This window comes from Mastomys coucha, unplaced genomic scaffold (assembly GCF_008632895.1).
Source record: "Mastomys coucha isolate ucsf_1 unplaced genomic scaffold, UCSF_Mcou_1 pScaffold11, whole genome shotgun sequence".
NCBI classification, from domain to species: domain Eukaryota; kingdom Metazoa; phylum Chordata; class Mammalia; order Rodentia; family Muridae; genus Mastomys; species Mastomys coucha.
In genome coordinates, this window is record NW_022196893.1 from 11,834,355 (window position 1) to 11,856,386 (window position 22,032).

Below are 22,032 nucleotides of genomic sequence, written 5' to 3' on the forward strand. Positions count from 1 at the left end.
ATAGTGGGAGATTTCAACACCCCACTCTGCAATGGACAGATCATGGAAACAGAAACTAAACAAAGACATGGTGAGACTAACAAGTTATGAAAGAGATGGATTTAACAGATATCTATAGAATTTTTTATCCTAAAACAAAAGGATATACCTTCTTCTCAGTACCTCATGGTACCTTCTCCAAAATTGACCATATAATTGGTCACAAATCAGGCCTCAACACATACAAGAAGATTGAAATAATTTCTTGCATCCTATCAGATCACCAGGGACTAAGGCTGCTCCTCAATAACAACATAAACAATAGAAAGCCCACATACATGTGGAAGCTCAACAACACTCTACTCAATGATAACTTGGTCAAGGAAGAAATAAAGAAATGAAAGACTTTCTAGAGTTTAATGAAAATGAAGCCACAACATATCCAAACTTATGAGACACAATGAAAGCAGTCCTAAGAGGAAAACTAACAGCTTTAAGTGCCTCCAAAAAGAAACTGGAGAGAGCATACACCAGCAATTTGACAGCACATTTGAAAGCTCTAAAACAACAAGAAGCAAATTCACCCAAGAGGAGTTGAGGGCAGGAAATAATCAAACTCAGGGCTGAAATCAACCAAATAGAAACAAAAAGAACTATACAAAGAATCAACTAAACCAGAAGCTGGTTCTTTGAGAAAATCAACAAAGTAGATAACCCTTAGTGAGACTAACTAGAGGGCACAGAGACATTATCCTAATTAACAAGATCAGAAATGAAAAGGGAGACATAACAATAGACACTGAAGAAATCCAAAAAATCATGAGATCCTACTACAAAAGCCTATACTCAACAAAACTGGAAAACCTGGATAAAATGGACAATTTTCTAGACAGATACCAGGTAACCAAAGTTAAATCAAGATCAGATAAATGATCTAAACAGTCCCATATCTACTAATGAAATAGAAATAGTCATTAATAGTATCCCAACCAAAAAAAGCCCAGGACCGGATGGGTTTAGTGCAGAGTTTTATCAGACCTTCAAAGAAGACCTAATACCAATACTCCTTAAACTATTCCACAAAATAGAAACAGAAGATACTCTATCTAATTCGTTCTAGCAAGCCACAATTACTCTTATACCTAAACCACACAAAGACCTAACAAAGAAACTTCAGACCAATTTCCCTTATGAATATCGATGCAAAAATACTCAATAAAATTCTTGCAAACTGAATCCAAGAACACATCAAAACGATCATCCATCATGATCAAATAGGCTTCATCCCAGGGATGCAGGGATGGTTCAATATACAAAAATCCATCAATGTCATTCCCTATATAAACAAACTCGAAGAAAAAAAAAAACCTTATGATCATCTCATTAGTTGCTGAGAAAGCATTTGACAAAATCCAACATCCCTTCATGATAAAAGTCTTGGAAAGATCAGGAATTCAAGGCCCATACTTAAACATAGTAAAAGCAATATACAGCAAATCAGTAGCCAACATCAAACTAAATGGAGAGAAACTTGAAGCAATCTCACTAAAATCAGGGACTAGACAAGGCTGCCCACTCTCTCCCTAGCTATTCAATATTGTACTTGAAGTCCTAGCCAGAGCAATTAGACAACAAAAGGAGATCAAAGGGATTCGAATTGGGAAGGAAGAAGTCAAATTATCACTACTTGCTGATGATATAATAGTATACTTAAGTGACCCCAAAAATTTCACTAGAGAGCTCCTAAACCTGATAAACAACTTCAGCAAAGTAGCTGGATATAAAATTAACTCAAGCAAATCAGTGGCCTTCCTCTACACAAAGGATAAACAGGCAGAGAAAGAAATAAGGGAAACAACACCCTTCACAATAGTCACAAACAATATAAAATACCTTGGTGTGACTCTAACTAGGCAAGTAAAAGATCTGTTTGACAAAAATTTCAAGTCTCTGAAGAAGGAAATTGAAGAAGATCTCAGAATATGGAAAGATCTCCCATGCTTGTGGATTGGCAGGATTAATATAGTAAAAATGGCCATCTTGCCAAAAGCAATCTATAGACTCAATGCAATCCCCATCAAAATTCCAACTCAATTCTTCACAGACTTAGAAAGAGCAATTTGCAAATTCATCTGGAATAACAAAAAACCCCAGGATAGTCAAAACTACTCTCAACAATAAAGGAACCTCTGGTGGAATCACCATCCCGGACCTTAAGCTGTACTACAGAGTAACTGCCTGTACAGTGACAGGCAGGTAGATCAATGGAATAGAATTGAAGACCCAGAAATGAACCCACAAACCTATGGTCACTTGATCTTTGACAAAGGAGCTAAACCATCCAGTGGAAAAAAGACAGCATTTTCAACAAATGGTGCCATCTCAACTGGCGGTTAGCATGTAGAAGAATGCAAATCGATCCATTCCTATCTCATTGTACAAAGCTCAAGTCCAAGTGGATCAAGGTCCTCCACATAAAAACAGATACACTGAAACTAATAGAAAAGAAAGTGGGGAAGAGCCTCGAGCACATACACACAGGGGAAAATTTCCTGAACAGAACACCAATAGCTTATGTTCTAAGATCAAGAATTGACAAATGGGACCTCATAAAATTACAAAGTTTCTGTAAGGCAAAAGACACTGTCAATAGGACAAAACAGCAACCAACAAATTGGGAAAAGATCTTTACCAATCCTTTATCTGGTAGAGGGCTAATATCCAATATATACAAAGAACTCAAGAAGTTAGACTCCAGAGAACCAAATAACCCTATTAAAAAATGGAATACAGAGCTAAACAAAGAATTCTCAACTGACGAATACCAAATGGCTGAGAAGAACCTAAAGAAATGTTCAACATCCTTAGTCATCAGGGAGATGCAAATCAAAACAACCCTGAGATTCCACCTCATACCAATCAGAATGGCTAGGATAAAAAACTCAGGTGACAGCAGATGCTGGAGAGGTTGTGGAGAAAGAGGAACACTCCTTCACTGCTGGTGGGATTGCAAGCTGGTACAACCACTCTGGAAATCAGTTTGGCAGTTCCTCAGGAAATTGGACATAGTACTACCAGAGGACCCAGCTATACCACTCCTGGGCATATACCCAGAAGATGCTCCAACATGTAATAAGGACATATGCTCCACTATGTTCATAGCAGCCTTATTTATAATAGCCAGAAACTGGAAACAACCCAGATGTCCCTCAACAGAGGAATGGATACAGAAAATGTGGTACGTCTACACAATAGAGTACTACTCAGCTATTAAAAACAATGAATGGATCTGAAGAGTATCATCCTGAGTGAGGTAACCCAATCACAAAAGAACACACATGGTATGCACTCTCTGATAAGTGGATATTTGCCCAGAAGATGGGAATACACAAAGTACAATCCACAAACGACAAGAAACTCAAGAAGAAGGAAGACCAAAGTGTGAATACTTCGTTCCTTCTTAAAAGGGGGAACAAAATACCCACGGAAGGAGTTGCAGAGACTAACTATGGAGCAGAGACTGAAGGAAGGACAATCCAGAGACTGCTCCACCTGGGAATCCTTCCCATATTCAATCATCAAATCCAGACACTATTGTGGATGCCAGCAAGTGTTGGCTGACAGGAGCCTGATATAGCTGTCTCCTGAGAGGCTCTGACACTACTCAACTAAGACAGAAGTAGAGACTCCCAGCTATCCATTGGACTGAGTACAGGGTCCCCAATGAAGGAGCTAGAGAAATGACCCAAAGAGCTGAAGGGCTTGCAGCCCCTTAGGACAAACAACAATATGAACTAACTAGTATCTTCAGAGCTCCCAGGGACTAAACTACCAACCAAAGAGTACACATGGTGGGACTCACGGCTCCAGCAGCATATGTAGCAGAGGATGGCCAAGTAGGTCATCAATGGGAGGAGAGGCCCTTGGTCCTGTGAAGGTTCTATGCCCCAGTGTAGGGGAATGCCAGGGCCAGGAAGCAGGAGAGGGTGGGGTTGTAAGTAGAGCGGGGGGAGGGAACAGGTTTTTTTTTTTTTAAATTTAATTTTAATTTTTAAAAATTTTTTTGGAGGGGGACCTGGGAAAGAAGATATCGTATGACATGTAAATAAAGAAAACATCTAATTAAAAAAAACTGTGTCTAGTAATGACTAAAAAAAATAATCTGTAAAATTAAACTTCCATGCGGTATGTGAGGATAAGAGCTACAAGGTTGGCAGCCAACAGTGTGCTGAAGAGAGTTGTTCTCAAGCTCAAGCCCACATAAAAAAGCCCGGGCCATTAACTGTTAGAATTTCCCACAGCACCTGTTCCACGATTAGTAAGGATGGACAAGAATCAAAGGCACATGCAACCTAATGGGTGTTCACGTCATAACAACCACAGCTCTATTTCTTAATATTTCTGTGGTTGGATCTGCAAAGGGAACAGTCTACTGCTGCAGGTTTTGCACAAAATTGTACAGAGCAAACCTGCATCAGGTCAGCCATGAGATGAGACTGATGCTTCCATGACCTCAGGGCTGATTTCCATTTCTCCTGTCACAAGACCCACCTTTCTAGTCAGGGATTAGGCTTCTTCAGCACACTCAGGTTGGAAGGGGACAGGCCAGATTATGAGTTTAAATATATTGCAGAACAACATCATATATATATTTTTAAATTTTGTTTGGCACACAAGATTTGTACATTTTTAAGAGGTAAAATGTGATGTTTTTACTCCTGTGTAGTCTGGTAATTAGCATATCCATCACCTTAAACTTTTACCATTTTTTATGCTGAGTATACTCAAAAGTCCTCCTCTTTGGGTCTACCCAAGGCATTGTTGCTAACTATACCCACTAAGAATGTTTACTTTAAAAGTGTTCTCAAGAGGAAATGTTCTCACTCTCGTGTCACTTAAGCATCTCAGTATTAGCATCCCTAAACAGCCTCAACCAAGTGGCTTCAGAAAAATGGATGAGACTTGTTTGACAACCTGTGCAATCTGCTTCAAAAGCAAGACCCATTCTCTGCTGGCTTTGCTGATCTCACGAGCACAAAAACAGTCAGCAACAGCTGGGGATCGTTAAACCGACAGAAATAGCTTAGGCGACTCCAGCACCGTGTGAGTGGGGGAAGGCAAGGTTGAGTATCAGATTTAAAAAATCAAAGGGCAACAGGCAAGTAGGGAGGCAGGGAAGAGGTGACACCTAAGGAGAGTATCTTGCCTACATTTCATTTAGAGCCAGGATGGATATAACTAATGAAGGGGCAACTGACTATACCAAAGCTGCTTCACCCCTACCTATCCTTAGATGGAAGGCTAGTCCAACCCGAGAATGGGACGGGCTGGGCTGTGCAGAGGGAAGTTGTAGAGTGCTAAAGTCTACCCTCAATTCATCTCAGCCTAAAGGAATCTTTGAGAGGAGATGAATCAGCCCCAGGGTTGTACGGACAGTAGAAGCCAAGTCCACCACAGGGCAGGCATAAGGTCTATGAGAATATATGACAATCCCTAGGTGGACCAGCCATGCCTAGGCCCAGCCATGTCTCCCTCAGCCCCTCCAATAGCTTATGAACCTGGCATCTTCAGGAGATGGGTGCAGGAATGTGCCATCTGCCTGGGCCACAGCCCAAGTGTGTTCAGCACATAGCTGAATGTACTTGGAGGAGCTTTATTCAGATCACCCCCCAAGGGAGTATGCTGGCACATCCTGATCTGCACGTTTAATTCTGATGATACAGAACCCTGTAAGCTTCTTCAAACCACACTTATCAGGGTGTCCACTCAGTATCACCAGGGCCTCTCCCAGCAGCCCAGTTCTATAACTAACTACACAGGACTACAGACTGTTTCCCAACTGGAAGCCTGGACAGGGAATTATTCAAGTGCAAATAGAAAGCTACAACTTTCCTTGATAAGAGATTTTGTAAGCAGGAGGCAGCATGGATTCAGCTGAACATTTTACTTGATGACTCTATAATGATCTGCTGATGAAAGAAAGCTCCATCTTACTGTGTAGCCCTGGCTGTCCTAGAACTTGCTCTGTAGACCAGGCTGGCCTCAAACTCAGAGATCAATCTGTCTTTGCCTCCCCAGATTTAAGATTTAACCCTTCTGGGATTAAAGGTGCGCACCACCCTAGCTAGCCTATTGCTTGTCTAACCACAAACCACCACAGCAAACTGTGTTCATGCTTATTTCTAAAATGCAGCCATCTTCTCTTAACAATTACATTTGAACCTGTTTTTCCATAATGATCCAGATACCTTATAATAAATGGCTGACTCTGAATATTTGAAGTTAATAAGAAAGTCAGAGGATGTTAAAATATTACATCCACTTGAGACTAAACAAAGGGGTATGAATCACATAGTTCATTCTGAGGCAGTAACATCAGAAGACAAGCTTTGTTGACTACTGAAGCTATAGGCACAGCTCAGTGTGTGCAGCTTAGGTGGGTAGAACTGCATGTCATATCTCTTATCAATTCTTAGCAACATGCAGCCTTTAGTACTTAAAACTTAAGGTTATAATATTACAACTAGTTTCTTACTATGTACACTCCATATGGAAATGAAGACAGAAGCAAAGAAGGAGCTCAAGTTCATGTCATGCCTTACAGAGAGCTCACACCCATGTCATGGCTTACAGAGAACTCACATATGACCTCATTTGACTCAGTTATGACTGAAGACACTAAAAAATCAGAAACTGGTTTACTAAGCTAGAGCAAGTCAGACACACACACACACACACACACACACACAACTGGCAAGATCAAACTAGGAACAGCAAGTTCAAGAGAATTTGCTCTATGTTAAGATACTAACTGCCTACCATATAAAGGTGTCTAACCTCAAGGAATTAATGTATGACACTCAGAGACTTGACTGATTTTTCTTAGCTGTAACAAGATGTAATATCTCTTGTTCCAACTTCATATTCTGAATGTAGCTGAAGAGCATTACAGAAACATTATTAATATCATTGACAATAAACAGAAGCAAAGTACTTCTGAATTATCCATGAGACTAAAACTGGACTAGAATACTAGTCAAAAACCTTCAGAATAAACACATCTCCCTAGGGATACAATACTGCCCTCTAGTGTCCAGAAACAGTAATTATCAGAAGGCTCAGTAAACTGCTACATGTGCACAAATGGGTGGTGATCTAAAAAAGGCTTTGGTGTGAACACTTGGGAGGACCAGAGAGAAAAGGCTGGGCTTACTACATGCATTAAACACACACACACACACACACACACACACACACACAGTGAATGTTTAACATCTTAAAAAATAAGCTTAGGGATAAATTACTAGAGAACAAAGGGATTCTGTAATGTTCATGAAGGCAGTGGTGTATTGGAAACCTTTGAAACACTTCATACAGTAGAGATGAACAGTAAGAGCCAAGGCCAAGAGGCAGGAAGTACTCTAAGACTCAGACCACAACCAGCATTCTCCAAGTTAGCTGCAAGAGTAAGCCAGTGAAGAGGAATAAAGGCAGGCAGGCTGGAAGAGAACCGGGTAAGGCAGAGAGAACTTGCCCATCTCAAGGAGCAGCCAACAGCAATATCTGCCGTCTACATCTAAGTAAAATCAGGTAAACGGAAACATCCAGGTTCTCAGTAATGTCAGCTGCATTTGAAGTCATAATGGCCGCATCTGCCCAGTGCCCATCATGCTGGCTGTACAGACACAGTGCTGTATCAGAAGGTGGCATAAAACCACAAAACGCCAGCTCGAAGACTGCTCACTCCTTCTTAAAAAACAACCATCAGGCAGATCTGATCCTTGTCAAAGTCTATTAAAGAAAACCATGAAAGAAAGTGTCTGTTATTAGGAATTTATCTATAATAAAATACAAGAGCAACATATACCACTTTTACTGGGTATCTTTGGGCATTCAGCAGAATTCACTTCTCTTGTGAGCTTACAAAATGATGCTTTAATAAAAACATTAATTAGAGAAGATATGATCTGAGTCCTCAAAGGCATGTCCAGTGATGTAATATAGACCAACACAAAGTCAAAAATCTATGGATGAGGTGAAGTTTTGTTTTTTGTTGTTGTTGTTTTGGGGAGTTGGGGGGAGAATTCCACTACTGTATGGTTCTTGAGTATGACTTTGCAGGTGACAGTGTTGTGTTGCAAAGTCAAAAGGTTGGATGCACCTGACAAATGTAGAGAATTCCACATGCTATAGGATGTCTAGGGCTTAGAGTACCATGTGCAACTGCTGCTCTGACCCTGTTTATACCAAATCTGGGTTCCTACTTATATAGGCTTCACACTAATGCAAACCTTCTTCCCTTTGACTTCTAACTCGAGAGCTTTTCACCCTATACCAAGCTAAGCCCGTAAAGCCAGCAAGCTGTCTCTGAAACATTACAATTCTTTAGATTCCCAAGGACTGAAGTCTCCCTGCTTCTCAGGTAATCTTCCTGGCAGGGCCATGGCATTTCTCACTTAGATCCAGTACACTTATAGATTTAAAAAACAAAACAAAACAAAAACAAAAACAACTGCCTCTCAATGTGCTCTTAAAATTCTTTGCAAACTGGACACTTCTTTAGACCAATCCCTTCTTCAGCTGATTCATTCATTGGTGACTCCACACTCAAGTCATCCTGTGAGAAGCCAGCAAAGACCCAACAAGAGCTCAAGAACTCAAAAACTGGCTATGCCTTTAGCACTTACGAGCTCATGACAGAAACTAATGACTGTCGATCATTTCCAAGCTAAGAAACAAGACTGATCATTCTTTTTCAATCCAAATTTGATAACATTTTGATGAAGGGTCTGCCCACTCCTACCAATGACCCAGAAGGCCTGTGAAAAGATTTTTCTCAAATTAAAAACTTTCTGCAGAACGTAAATGTATCTATTTCACTCCAAAATAATATCTGCCATCAATTTCAGAATAGCAAAGAAGGCTGTTGTAGGTAAGGGAACAGACAATGAGGCCGTCATCCGTTGCTCCCTATCTATTTATAGTCAGAGTGATTGACTGACAAGACATTGTACTTGACCCGCAAAAAGAGGCGGAGTCATGGCTTTTTTCATTACTTCTACAACTTGGTTCACCCGTTGTTAAGTGGGAGGGGGCATGAGAAACAGACTCATCATTGCCCCACCTGGTTTTTAGATGCATGCTACAGTACTATGTCCAGTTATTCATTTGTTGAATGTTCAACAAACTCTGTGAGAATAAGCCATCCCAAGTGAAAGCTTGAGTGGCAACAGACTAACAGGAGGGGATAAACAACAGCAATACATTTAAGTTGGGGAGAAGCATGCAAACACCAAATCGATAAATATGCTAACCTTCCCGCAAACTGTGGTAAGGGGTCAGACACATAGCTGAGCAGCTGTCTTCCCCAGGCGTCAGGACGATCCATGAGAATGGCAGGATCCTGCAGGCAGGCTGACAAAGCCTGGGCTTCTCCAATGGGCTAGAGATACAAGACTCCAGAGGCCAGCGCTGCAAGCAGCCAGTCTCCATGCCTGCCCCCCTTAGGGCAGCCACTTGTTATCTGCTGTGGCTCTGATTAGCATTGCACGTTAAGTTAGAGTGGGCACTTCATTTTCTGCAGTGCAAAGGGTTGCAAGAGCAGTGAGAGTCCAGGTTTCCTTAGGGAGTGGGGCACTGAAGCACTGACAGCAGAAAGGCAGAATCAGTAAGTCCCTGGCAAAACATTTCTTCCTGTCAGCACTGGGACTCGACACCGATACCTCCCTCCACCATCCAAATGCCAAAAAGCAGAGCTGGGATGATTTCAGTGTGTAGAGCTGGAGGACTGCAGGGCTCCCTCAGAGAAAACGCTCGTAGCAACCACCCAACCTCATTCACCCAAAATAGTAAACAGTTGGTTTCTCTGCTCAGAACCAAAAGGCTCCTGCCAGACAAGCAGTATCACATGACCAGGTTCCCTCTTCTTGCCTCTGCCTCCCTTCCTTCTTGTACAAAGCCTGTGCTGAATTATAACAAGGAGCTAAAACACAGCACTATTTTATTTTACTTGACAATTGTGTTTAAAATGTTCATAGATGAGAGACAACCAAATTTGGGGATAGGAATTCAGGAAGAACGGCTTTGAAAAATGCCATGTCCCAGCAATGAGGTAAGGTGGGAACCATAAGCACAACAGTTGCTAACATGGTGAATGTGCTCAGTGAATGAATGAAGGGACAGTTAACTTGGTGAATGTACTCAGTGAATGAATGAAGAGACAGTTAACATGGCAAACATACTCGATGATGAATGGACAGTTAACAAGGCAAATGTGCTCAATGAATAACTGAAGGGAGAGGTAACATGGCAAATGTACTCAATGATGAATGGACAGTTAACAAGCAATGTGCTCAATGAATGAATGAGAGACAGTTAACATGGCAAATATGCACAATGATGAATGAAGGGACATTTCTTAGCAAACCGTAAAACTTAAAAAAAATCACCTGCTGGCTGGCCTAAGACTCCCTCCATCCTTAGACCCCAGTATAAGGAACACAGGTACACAACCATGACTGTGATGGTTTGAGCAAGAATGGTCCCAGTACACTCATATATCTAATGCTTAGTCACCAGGCAGTGGCACTATTTGAAAAGCTTAGAAGGATTAAGAGTTATGGTCATGTTCTAGGAAGTGTGTCACTGGGAGGTAGGCTTTGAGGTTTCAAAAGCCTATGCCAGGCCCAGGCTCTCTCTCTGCCTGTGGATCAGGATGTAGCCCTCAGCTACTTCTCCAATATTACGCATGCCTACCTGCCGCCATGCTCCCTACAATGATGATAACAGACTAAGCCCTGAAACTGTAAACAAGCCCTCCGACTAAATGTTTTCTTTTATAAGGGTTGCCTTGGTAATGGTGTCTCTTCACAGCAATAGAACAGTAACTAAGACTGAAGTTGGCTAAGACTGAAGTTGGCACCAGAGAGTGAGGTATTGCTATGACAGGCCTGCCCATGTGGTTTGATGAAGAAAATCGAAGACTTTGGGGCTTTGGACTAGGAAAGCACTGGACACTTTAAGTGGGACTTAATGAGCCATCCTATCACAGTCTTGGAAAACAGTATTGAGAGTGATCTGAACTGTGAGGGCCCAGCTCAGTTTCAGAGGGGAAGCATATAGTGGCCCAGCAGATGTTCTTATAATATTTTGGCAAAAAAATACGTGGCAGCTTGGGTTGGAGAGATGGCTCAGAGGTTAAGAGCACTGACTGCTCTTCGAAGGTCCTGAGTTCAAACCCCAACAACCACATGGTGGCTCACAACCACCTGTAATGAGACTTGATGCCCTCTTCTAGAGTGTCTGAAGACAGCTACAGTGTACTTACATATAATAATAAATAAATCTTTGAAAAAAAAAAAAAGAATGTGGCAGCCTTTTGCCCTTCTCCACAAAACGTCTGCCTGAGGCTAAATGGAAGCTTTTTGGATTAATGGCCCTGGCAGAGGAGATTTCAAGACAGCCTAATACTGACTGTTATGTGGTTCTTAGTAATCGCTCTTATGAAGACCTAATGAAAAGGAGCAAGCTGGCAAGGAGAGCAAGCTTCCTTCCTCCATGCCCTTTATATAGGCTACTAGGAGAAGGTGTGAAACCCAGATTAAAGGTAGATCTTCCCACCTCTAAAGACCTGGCTTAAGAGTACACTCTCCTACCTCAAAGATCCAGAAAAGTAGGTCTTCCTACTTCAAACAATTCAAGGAAAAGAAGAAAAAAAGAAACCCCTCATGTGTGCCCAGCCATTTGGGTTTTAGTTAATTCCAGACGTAGTCAAGCTAACAACTAAGAATAGTCATCACAATGACTAACTAGAATAAAGGACCTTAAGCACTGGCTACATCTGAGACCAGAGACTGAGACAGTAACGGCAGCCTGAGACATCTGAGACTATTACTCTCACCTTACCTTACTATTCGATTGTATTCACTCATCAGTCATCCTGTGAGTAGGTGGTCAGCAGAGCTATCCCATCAGGCTGAGCTGGAGTATTTATCCAGCTGACTATAGAAACAGCTGCCACCATGGCACTTACTGGCATTTCCACCGATAGCAGTGGTTCTGGACTTGTAGGCTATGACCACTTTGGGGGTTGAATGACCCTTTCACAGGCATTGCAAATCAAATATCCTGTGTATTAGATATCTACATTACTATTCATAACAGTAGCAAACTTACAGTTATGAAGAAGCAACAAAACTGATTTTATGGTTGGAATCACCAGAGCATGAAGAACTGTATTAAAGGGCTGCAATGTTAGGAAGGCTGAGAACCACTGACCAACGAGATAATAATAGATCAGATAACAAGGCTGGCAGTGCAGGGACAAGCCACCGTATTCTTTCCACACAAGCTTTCTTGGCATGTGGAAGCTGAGCAAGGCAAGGCACACAGTGCAGAGGAATAAAACCTCTATGCTGGGTAATCTGTTCTAGGGGAAGGAAAACAGGTGAAGTTCAGGAATGTAATATATCACTGTATTTGCCACAGCTCCTGCTCATTGAGCCAGCTGGGAAGTGGGCTAGCAAAGCCTCTCTTCATCCACCCCCACATAATGAAAATTGATAAGTATCAGTGAATCAGAAAGGGAAGAACAAAGATAATCCTCTCAGCAGAAACTCCTAGTTCAGCCACACCCTTCCAACAAGAGAAACAGCCAGCTGAGGATAGGGAACAACCAGGGTTCTTGAACACAAGTGCTCCTCTGGAAATAGTTTACAAGTTCCTTAAGAACTTAAACTTCCTATTATCCAAACCAGAAATTCCATTCCTGAGTGACTTGGGGTTTCTACTATTGGGATGAAACACCAGGACCAAAAAGCAAGTTGGGGAGGAAAGAGTTCATTTGGTTTACACTTCCACATTGTAGTCCATCCCTGAAGGAAGGAGCTGATGCAGGCCATGGAGGGGTGCTGCTTATTGGTTTGTTCAGTCTGTCTTCTTATAGAACCCAGGACAATCAGCTCAGGGATGGCACCATCCACAATGGGCTGGGTCCTCCCCCATCAATCACTAACAAAGAAAATGCCCTACAACCAGATCTATGGAGGCCTTCGCTCAAATGCAGTTCCTTCCTCTCTCATGATTCTGGCTTGTGTCAGTTGACATAAAACTAGCACCCACTCAGGAAAGATAAAAACGTCTGTCCACATAAGGGCCATACATGAATACACATGTCAGTAATTTCCTCGAAACTAGAAACAAGTTAAATGCTTTTGATTTGTGAGTGGTATAAAATAAATGTGGTGTACCAATTCATAGAAATAATAAATATTCAGCAATTAGACAAACAAATAAACCGCTGGGTTATCTTTTTCAGCACCCACTGAACTACATTCCTGAAAGGGAAGATCACCACCACATAGAAGCTGACTTCTTCTCTTGTTTTCTCAAAAAGTAGACTACAAGTTTCTCATCAGAATGGAGGAGTGAGGAATGCAGGCTCTGTAAGAATCTGTCTTTTCCTTCCCTTTCTCCTCACCTATCAACGGTCTAGAAGCAGACTCTGACTGTTTTACAGAATTTATTGTGATTTTCTTTTCTTTTTTAAATCTCATTAAAAAAACAACAAAACAAATAATAACAACAACAACAAAAACCCAGAATGTTTAGATAAAACACATGCCCATTACTTGCACACAAAAACATTTCTTGGGTATTAAAAACAAACAAAACAAACAAACCCACACCAAGCTCTAGAGCGGATGCCATCATTTAAGTGCTGTGTCTACCACTTGTTAACTCTGAGACCTTGAGATACTTCTACTTCTGTGTCGCTGTTTTCTTGCTTATAAAGTAGGGATGAGATAGTCCATTTAGGGTCACTGTAATCAGCAAATGAGTGCATGTGAACACTGAAGACAGTGCCCACTCTATAGTCATTCGGTACATGTGAGCTGGTGCTGTCACCATGCATGAAACACAGACACAGACATGCCCATACACAGCACAGAGGAAGGAAGGCTCTACTTGGGGCAGAAATAGAAAAACTCTATTTACCCTCTTCTTCCCTTTAGTATGTGTCTTCAGGTTTCCATGAAAGAAGCACTGACTTGTTAAGCACATGCTATTGGGGTGCCCTTCCAAAACAACAAGCAGGAGAAAAGGATGCTGGCTAGGAGTCGGGAATCTTGTTTCCAGTTTTAGCTGTACTGCTCACTGCTCGGCTACGTCTCTCCAGGCATCACTTCCATCTGCAAAGAGAGCTTAGAACAATGAGGGTGGCCCTATCTCTAAAATGCAACACTATCCAGACTTACTGTAGCATGGGGTAATCCACACTACTTTGTTTTTTATAAATATTATTTATTTTATGTATATGAGTACACTAGCTCACACCAGAAGAGGGCATCGGATCCCATTACAGATGATTGTGAGCCACCTTGTGGTTGCTAGGAATCGAACTCAGGACATCTGGAAGAGCATTCAGTGCTCTTAACCACTCAGCCATCTCTTCAGCCTGAGAACTACTTATTTTAACTATATTATTACTTTATGCATATGTGATTGAGCGGGCAGCACACACACACCAAAGTGCAAGTGTGGTGGTTGGAGGACAGCTTTTTGAGTTTGTCTTCTGCTTACACTTTCACATGGGTTCTGGGGCTTAAATTCAGGTTCTCAGGCGTGCAGGTCAAGGGTTCTTACCCGCTAAGTCATCTTGCTGTCCCTCACTTGCCTTTTGATATTTGCTGTCTACCTACCAAGCATCAAGCACCTGGAAACTGGAACATCACCACATTTTTCCATTTTAATGGTAAATTTAATGAGGTACTTGGCCAATAATCTGTATTAACAGTACTAAAAATATTCAATTAACTGTCCCTTTTGTTTAATTTTTGACATTTTACAATCATGACAGCTTATGGTCTCCTACAGCACAGACAAAAATGTTCATAGGGTGGAAAAAAACAGGGAAAGAACAAGGTATAAAAAGGAGTTAACATCACCAAATTAATATTTTAGTTTATTCATGACAGTGCTCATAAAGACATCGTGCCTGGAACTTAACATTCTTTTAGAATTTTCTAACTGTTAACATCTTCCTACATCAGATGACCTAATAAATTTAAAGAAAAAACATCACCCTGGTCACTATCTCTCCTGGGATTTCTTGTTCTGCTTCTCTGACTAACAGTGAGTCACTTTACAGGCAGCATGGGGCACTGGCAAGCCTTCTGAGCACAGGCCTGTGCAGCAGTGCTGCCAGCGTACAGACCATTTTCTGCACATGGAGATTTCTGAGAGCAAAAAGTCAGGAAGAAAGGAACATGTCTAGCTGCCATTGAACACGCATATCCGCAGAAAGAAATGAAGCACAGCATTTAACGTTTCTTTTTTTTTTTTAAAGATTTATTTATTTATTATTTATATGAGTACACTGTAGCTGTCTTCAGACACACTAGAAAATATTTACATTACAGATGGTTGTGAGTCACCATGTGGTTGCCGGGAATTGAACTCAGGACCTCTGACCTTAACCACTGCGCAATCTCTCCAGCCCCCGAAATTAACGTTTCTTAAGCAAATAACAATTAAAAAGACTTCTGCCTCGTAATGGTTACATACTCGAGAACATTTTTGGTTTGGGGAACTAGGTTTTACTCTGCAGCCCAGGTCCACTTCCAAATTGCACTCTTCTAGCCAGGAGGAGGGCCTCACACCTTCAATTCTAGCACTCAGGAGGCAGGGGCAGATCTGTGTGTCTTTGAGGCCAGTCTAATCTACATAGAGGGTTCTAGGACAACCAGGGCTTTGTGGAGAGACCTTGTCTCAGGAACCAAAACAAAAATGTGCAATCTTCTGCCTCAGTCTCCCCAGTGCTAGAGCTCAGGTGTGCATCACCATGCATGGCTTTGAAGAACCCTTTGAAAAACTGTATTGAAGGGTGGCAGTGTGACACACTCCCACATACATGCTCCCACAATGATCCACGCTGTAATGTAGCTGTAAAATCCTTACCAGGGCCAAACAGAAGCCAGCACCATGGTCTTGGATATCTAGAATAATAAGCTAAAAGAACCTCTGTTCTTTGCAAATTACCCAGACTCAGGTGTTTTGCTATAGCAGTAGATAATGGGCTACGGGCCAAACTGATTCTACTTAAATTTTCCCCTTCTAACTTCCTCTTTTGAGTTGAAATCAGCCACATGAGGCATAAGCACCAACACAAAAAAATTTAGGAAGCAGAGGAAATCTGCACTAGTGTTCAACATCTATTTTTTAAAGAAGATTTATTTATTTTAATTTTATGTGTATGAATGTTTTGCCTCATATATGTATGTGCACTACATACATGCCTGGTGCCTATGGAGGCCAGAAGAGTATCTGGTCTCCTGGAACTGGAGTTATAGATTGTAAGCTGCCATGTGGGTGCTGGGAACCAAACTCGAATCTCCTGCAAGAACAGCATGTAGCCAGGCTTAGCTGCTTTGTGGGTTCTTCTTTTTCCCACCCTTTATCTCTCCCTCTCCACCCCTAGGTTTCAACCCCTACCTGTAGATAATAGAGGAGAGAGAGACCCTTGAATCTAATTTCTTTCCTTCTGTTTCTTCTTCGAGTCTGACTACTAACCAACCACAACCCACCTGCTGACCCACCTGCTGAACGAGCAACACCCACCACCCTGCCTCTCAGGGCCCTGGCGGTTTATACCCTCTAAAAAGTTCCCAGAATTCCAAATGTCACACAATCACAGAAACTGTCTGCAGCTGGCAGAACCATGCCTCTGCTAGAGCACGAGGCAAATCACAGTCAGCTGCTGTGAAGCAACCCATATCTCTACACCTAGAATTAAAGTGAAACTACACTTTTTATATTTTTGTGTTTTTTTAAAGAAACTAAAATTCACCAGGCATGGTGGTGCCTTTAATCACAGCACTCAAAGACAGAGGCAGTCAGATCTCTGTGAGTCCAGGACAGCCAGGGCTCTGTTACACAGAGAAATCCTGTCTGGGGGATCGGAGGGAGAAAGAAACCAAATTCCAGAATTCTTGCTATAACAGGAGATGCTATTAAATACCAAGCTCTCTAACCACCTCAGGGTCTGATTTTTTCTTTTGTTTGTTTGTTTTTGTTTTTGTTTTTGAGGCAGGGTTTCTCTGTGAGGCCCTGGCTGTCCTGGAACTCACTCTGTAGACCAGGCTGGCCTCGAACTCAGAAATCCACCTGCCTCTGCCTCCCAAGTGCTGGGATTAAAGGCGTGCGCCACCACCGCCCAGGGTCCGATTTTCTATGCTCTAATAAGGTGAAAGTCCACACAGACAGAAAGAATATTACACTTTTGCAGCTTCTTCTCTTACTGGTGGGTTGCAATCTCCTTTACAAGGTCATCCTTCTGTGGATAATGATGTCTCTACCCCTGGCATGTTTTCCCTCACCTAGCACCACCAAGGGGCCCACTTACCACTGTGTTCTGCTGCCCTCACCCCCAATGCATCATGGAAGCCAATAACTAATGAAATTCAGAATATTTGCCTCATCCTGGTTAAAATACTGATGGTTGTGCTGTGTGTGAGCAAGACCTAAAGAAATCTTTCATTTTTGGTCTTGGTTTTCAGGGCAAGGTTTCTGTGTGTAGCCCCGCCTGCCCTGGAATTTACTCTGTGGTTTCGAGCTCACAGAGATCTGCCTGCTTCTGCCTTCCAAGTGCTGGGATTGAAGGTGTGTGCCAGCATGAGAACAGGTTCTCCCCTCCTGGAGAGTCCAGCTCATAAGGATGAACATCTTGCTATTTGTGCCTCAGTGTAACACTTTCATTGTTTCTAAACTTACTGCTACTCAATCTGGCAGGGAAGTGTCAGTAGTCAATTTCTAGACATTATGAACTGTCAACAAAATAAAAAAAAAATACAGATTTTGAAGGAAAACAGCAGGGTGATGTCAGACGACACTGCACATGCTCTTTCCCACACTCTATGATCCTTCACTTCTTTCCAAAGCTGCCTGGGTTCCTCCATCATATCCCTCTCCCTTCACCTTATCTCTGCAAGGGCACTGGAATAATTTTTCTACAAATCCATGTAATTCTTTGAAGCCGGAAGCCACACACACACTCACCAGGGTTCCATGCTGTGTTTACAGCATTCAGCCTTCTAATTCCCATATGACACAAGAACAGGGCAAAAGGAGAGAATATTTAACTACCGGCTAGCTTTAGTGTAGAATGGAAAGTTTTATTCATAGTGTAGTAAGGCAACTGAGCTCCCTCAAACATGAGTCTATTCCAACTCCAAATCCTTCATCATTTTTTAAAAAACAGTTTAAATAATTTATTTTTATTTGATGTGCACTGGTGTTTTGCCTACACGCATGTCTGTAAGGATGTGAAATCTTGGAGTTACAGATGGTTGTGAGCTGCCATATAGGTGCTTGGAATCAACCCCAGGTTCGTGGGCATGGTAGGCAAGTGAGTACTACTGAGACTGTCCTACAGGGGGCTAGAGATATGCTTAGCTGTTAAGAGCATTTGTTGCTCTTGCAGAAGACCCAGGTTTTATTTTCAGTATGCACATAGTGGCTCACAATCCTCCATAACCTGAGTTCCAGGGGCTCTGATGTATTACTCTGACATCCTCAGACAGCAGGTATGAACATGGTACACATGGAGAAAAAAAAAAAAAACAACAAAATAAAATACATTTATCTAAAAAAAAAAAAAAGAGGTACTGCTCTATTTAAAAAGTGACAACATTTTCCAGGATTTAAAACAAAACTAGGTTTGGAGAGCAAGCTAACTAGACTAGACAAACTGGCAAGCTCTGGCCTCAGTCAAACAAAGTGAAAATTAATGAGGAAGACACCCAGTGTCAGCCTCTGATTTCTATATGTACATTACACATGCATGTATGCACATATGCACCCATACACATAATTATGAATACACATGTGATAAATGAATACAGTGATAAAGCAAAACTATAACTAGGACATTTGTATGAAATGTAGTCATTTCACTATTTTAAATATAAACTGTGATGTTTGAGCTCAAGCTCTCAGATGATGTCAAGACAAATGCTCATATGCTCGGAACTCAGGCCAGGGCTGGTTCTGGGCACTGCAATACATTACCCTTCCATTAGGAAGCAGCAATTTTTCGGATGAATAAAGCTAGGCAAATAATGCAAACAGTTTAAATTTATCTCTTTTTCAATGACAAACAGAAAACTGAAAAATATTCTTTGAATCCAGAGTTTATATTTGAATGGCACTCTTACAAATCCCAGCATTCCCTATGCTAAGCGGGGCAGAGGACAGAGGTTACACTCTTAAGATTCTAACCATGTTTGAAGCACACATTGGCTATATCTAGTTCTTCTACAATTTCAGCTCCTTGGAGACTCATCAGGATCATCTGAACCTAGCTGCACAGTGAGACAGACTCTGAGTGACCCATGACTGGAGTAAAGTCTGTGGAGCTGTCATCCCTTAGGAAACTGGTCCTGCTACCTGGTCATGTACCAGGTCTGCCTTCTTAAAAACCTGGTTCAGAGTCTGGAGAGAGGGTTCAGTGATTAAGAGCACTGGCTGTTATTCCAGAAGACCCAGATTCAATTCCCAGCACTCTTTTGGTGGTTCACAATTGTCTTTAATTCCCATTCCCAAAAATCTAATACTCCTTTCTGGCTTCCTCAAGCACTAGACACACACATGACACACAGACATACATGCAGGCAAACATCCATACACATAAAAAATTTTATATAATAAAATGAAAAACAAAACATGCATGCACACCAAACAAAACCCTGGCTCAGAATCAATCTATTCCACAACACTGTCCCGGGTTCAGATCAAAACACTGACCAATTCTAATATCTGTGCTATTTACATAAAATTTCCTCTTACTTTGTAGCAAATGATTATCTCCATCTACAAGTGAATGCTAAACTCTCTGAGAGGGAGGCATAGTATCTCACTTCACTTTGTTACAAAACAAAATGAGGCTCTTTCCAAAGGGTATGATCAGGTCCCCATGTCATCTAAACCATACCCTCCAATCCGATATCTTTGAACCAGCATAAATCACTGACAACAGACCTCTCACTAGAGACAGTACGCACCACCAGTGCCGGATCACAACGGGAAGTGCAAAGAGGCCAGATTTAAATGGGCCCCTGGTACTGATTAGGCCCAGACTGTGGTGGACTGTCAAAACTGTGCTGTATGAGTCCTACTCATCTCTTTCATAACCCATAATCAGGAGAATTCCATGCTTTATTACAATTAAATTAGCTGAGGTGAGATCTGCCCACTTTTAGTGGCATCATCCCAGGCTGTACACAAAGAACAAAAAGGGATGAGCATATGAATCCCTCATTCTCTGCTTGACTATGAATGCAGTGTGACCAGCTGCCTCAGGCTCCCACTCTTGTGACTTCACCATAACAGGCTGACCTTTGGACTGTGAGCCAAATAAGATAAGCCCTTTCTACCTTACTTGCTTTCCCTGTCCTTTTTTTGCTGCTGCTGTTGTTTTGCTTGTTTTGTTGTTGCTGTTGTTTCGAGACAGGGTTTCTCTGTGTAGCCCCCTGGCTGTCCTGGAACTCACTCTGAGGCCAGGTTGGCCTCAAACTCACTGAGATCTGCCTGTCTCTGCCTCCTGAGTGCTGAGAGTAAAAAGTATGGGCCACCACTGTTTACATTGCTTTTGTCAGAGTATTTTACGCAGCAGAAGGAAAAGTAAGGTATATGTCTCACTGGCATTTAAAGAGACATGGCTACTGCCTAAAAAGGCTGAGCCTTCTTAAAAGTTTATTCTTGTTAAGGATCTATCTGAGTTCTTGGATGGAGGGATAATAAAGTAAGAATGAGTTATGAGTTAGCATCCACTAGGCCAGCCAAACATTAAAAGACTGTATAACACCTACACCTGGCAAGGAGGGGGAGGGACTCTTGTACATACCTGGTTGCCACAAACTACAGACAGCATGTGTTTACATTTTTTCTTTTTGGTTCTTTTTTTTTTTAATATTTATTTTATTTATTTTATGTGTATGAATACACTGTAGCTATACAGATGGCTGTGAGTCGTCATGTGTGTGGCTGCTGGGAATTGAACTCAGGACCTCTGCCAGCCCTGCTCACTCCTGCCAGGCTTGCTCCTGCCCTGCAGGCTCGGGTTCACTGAAGCTGTCTTTAGATGCACCAGAAGGCGTCAGATCTCATTACGGGTGGTTGTGAGCCACCATGTGGTTGCTGGGATCCGAACTCAGGACCTTCAGAAGAGTAATCAGTGCTCTTACCTGCTGAGCCATCTCCCTAGCTCCCTTTTTTTGGTTCTTTTGAGACAGGGTTTCTCTGTGTAGCCCTGGCTGTCCTGGAACTCACTCTGTAGACCAGGCTGGCCTCGAACTCAGAAATCCAACTGCCTCTGCCTCCCAAGTGCTGGGATTAAAGGCGTGTGCCACCACTGCCCAGCCACTTTTTTTTTTTTTTTTTTTTTGAGGCAAACTTTCATTACATAGCCTGGGCTGGCCTTGAACTTGAAGTGACTTTCCTGCCTCAGCCTCCTACATTCTGGGATTAGAGACCTGGCAGCTTAAAAAAGTCTCTCTTTTCTTATATTTCTAAATTTTTTGTTTAAAAAAAAAAAAAGACGATGCGTGAGACCCTGTCGCACCCCCAATTACAATAAATAATCTGACAGTAACATATTCTGAACTTAAAAAGACTTCCCTCAACCCATCAAGCTCCATCCTAGGAATACACTACATTGAAATACATATGTCAGTACACAAACCTGTCTAGGATGCAGGCATGTGCCTGTGACCCCAGCACTTAGGAAGTGCAGGCCAAGAGGCACCTAGGCTACACAGTGAATACAAGGTCAACTTGAACTACGAAGTCAGACGCTAACTTGAGGGTTTAGCCGAGTAGGAGAGCAACGACCTCCTTGCATGTAGAAGGCCCTGGTCTGGTAGATATCCCACAATGCAAGACGGGAGAAGAGAGGGAGAATGAGGGAGAGGAAAGAAACGGTCGGGGCTGGGAGGAGGGAACAGAGACCAAGAGGAAAATGATAAAAACATAAAATACAATCCCCTTTAAGAACAGTTC

The 22,032-nt window shown here is 42.0% G+C and overlaps 1 protein-coding gene across 4 annotated transcripts in view; it reads right to left on the reverse strand.

Annotated features, from left to right (window-relative positions):
- The window catches only part of Mrtfa (myocardin related transcription factor A), a 194,587-nt gene that overhangs the window by 53,672 nt on the left and 118,883 nt on the right, over positions 1-22,032 (reverse strand). Inside the window, exon 1 of one of the 4 annotated variants that reach the window (XM_031349944.1) lies at positions 9,294-9,614. The exons of 2 other annotated variants lie outside the window; for them this stretch is intronic. In XM_031349944.1, coding sequence (XP_031205804.1) covers positions 9,294-9,471 — 178 coding nt within the window. In that variant the 5' untranslated portion in view covers positions 9,472-9,614. Of the gene's footprint in view, positions 1-9,293; positions 9,615-22,032 lie in introns of those variants that run through there. One more of the 4 variants, XM_031349970.1, reaches the window with a different exon arrangement.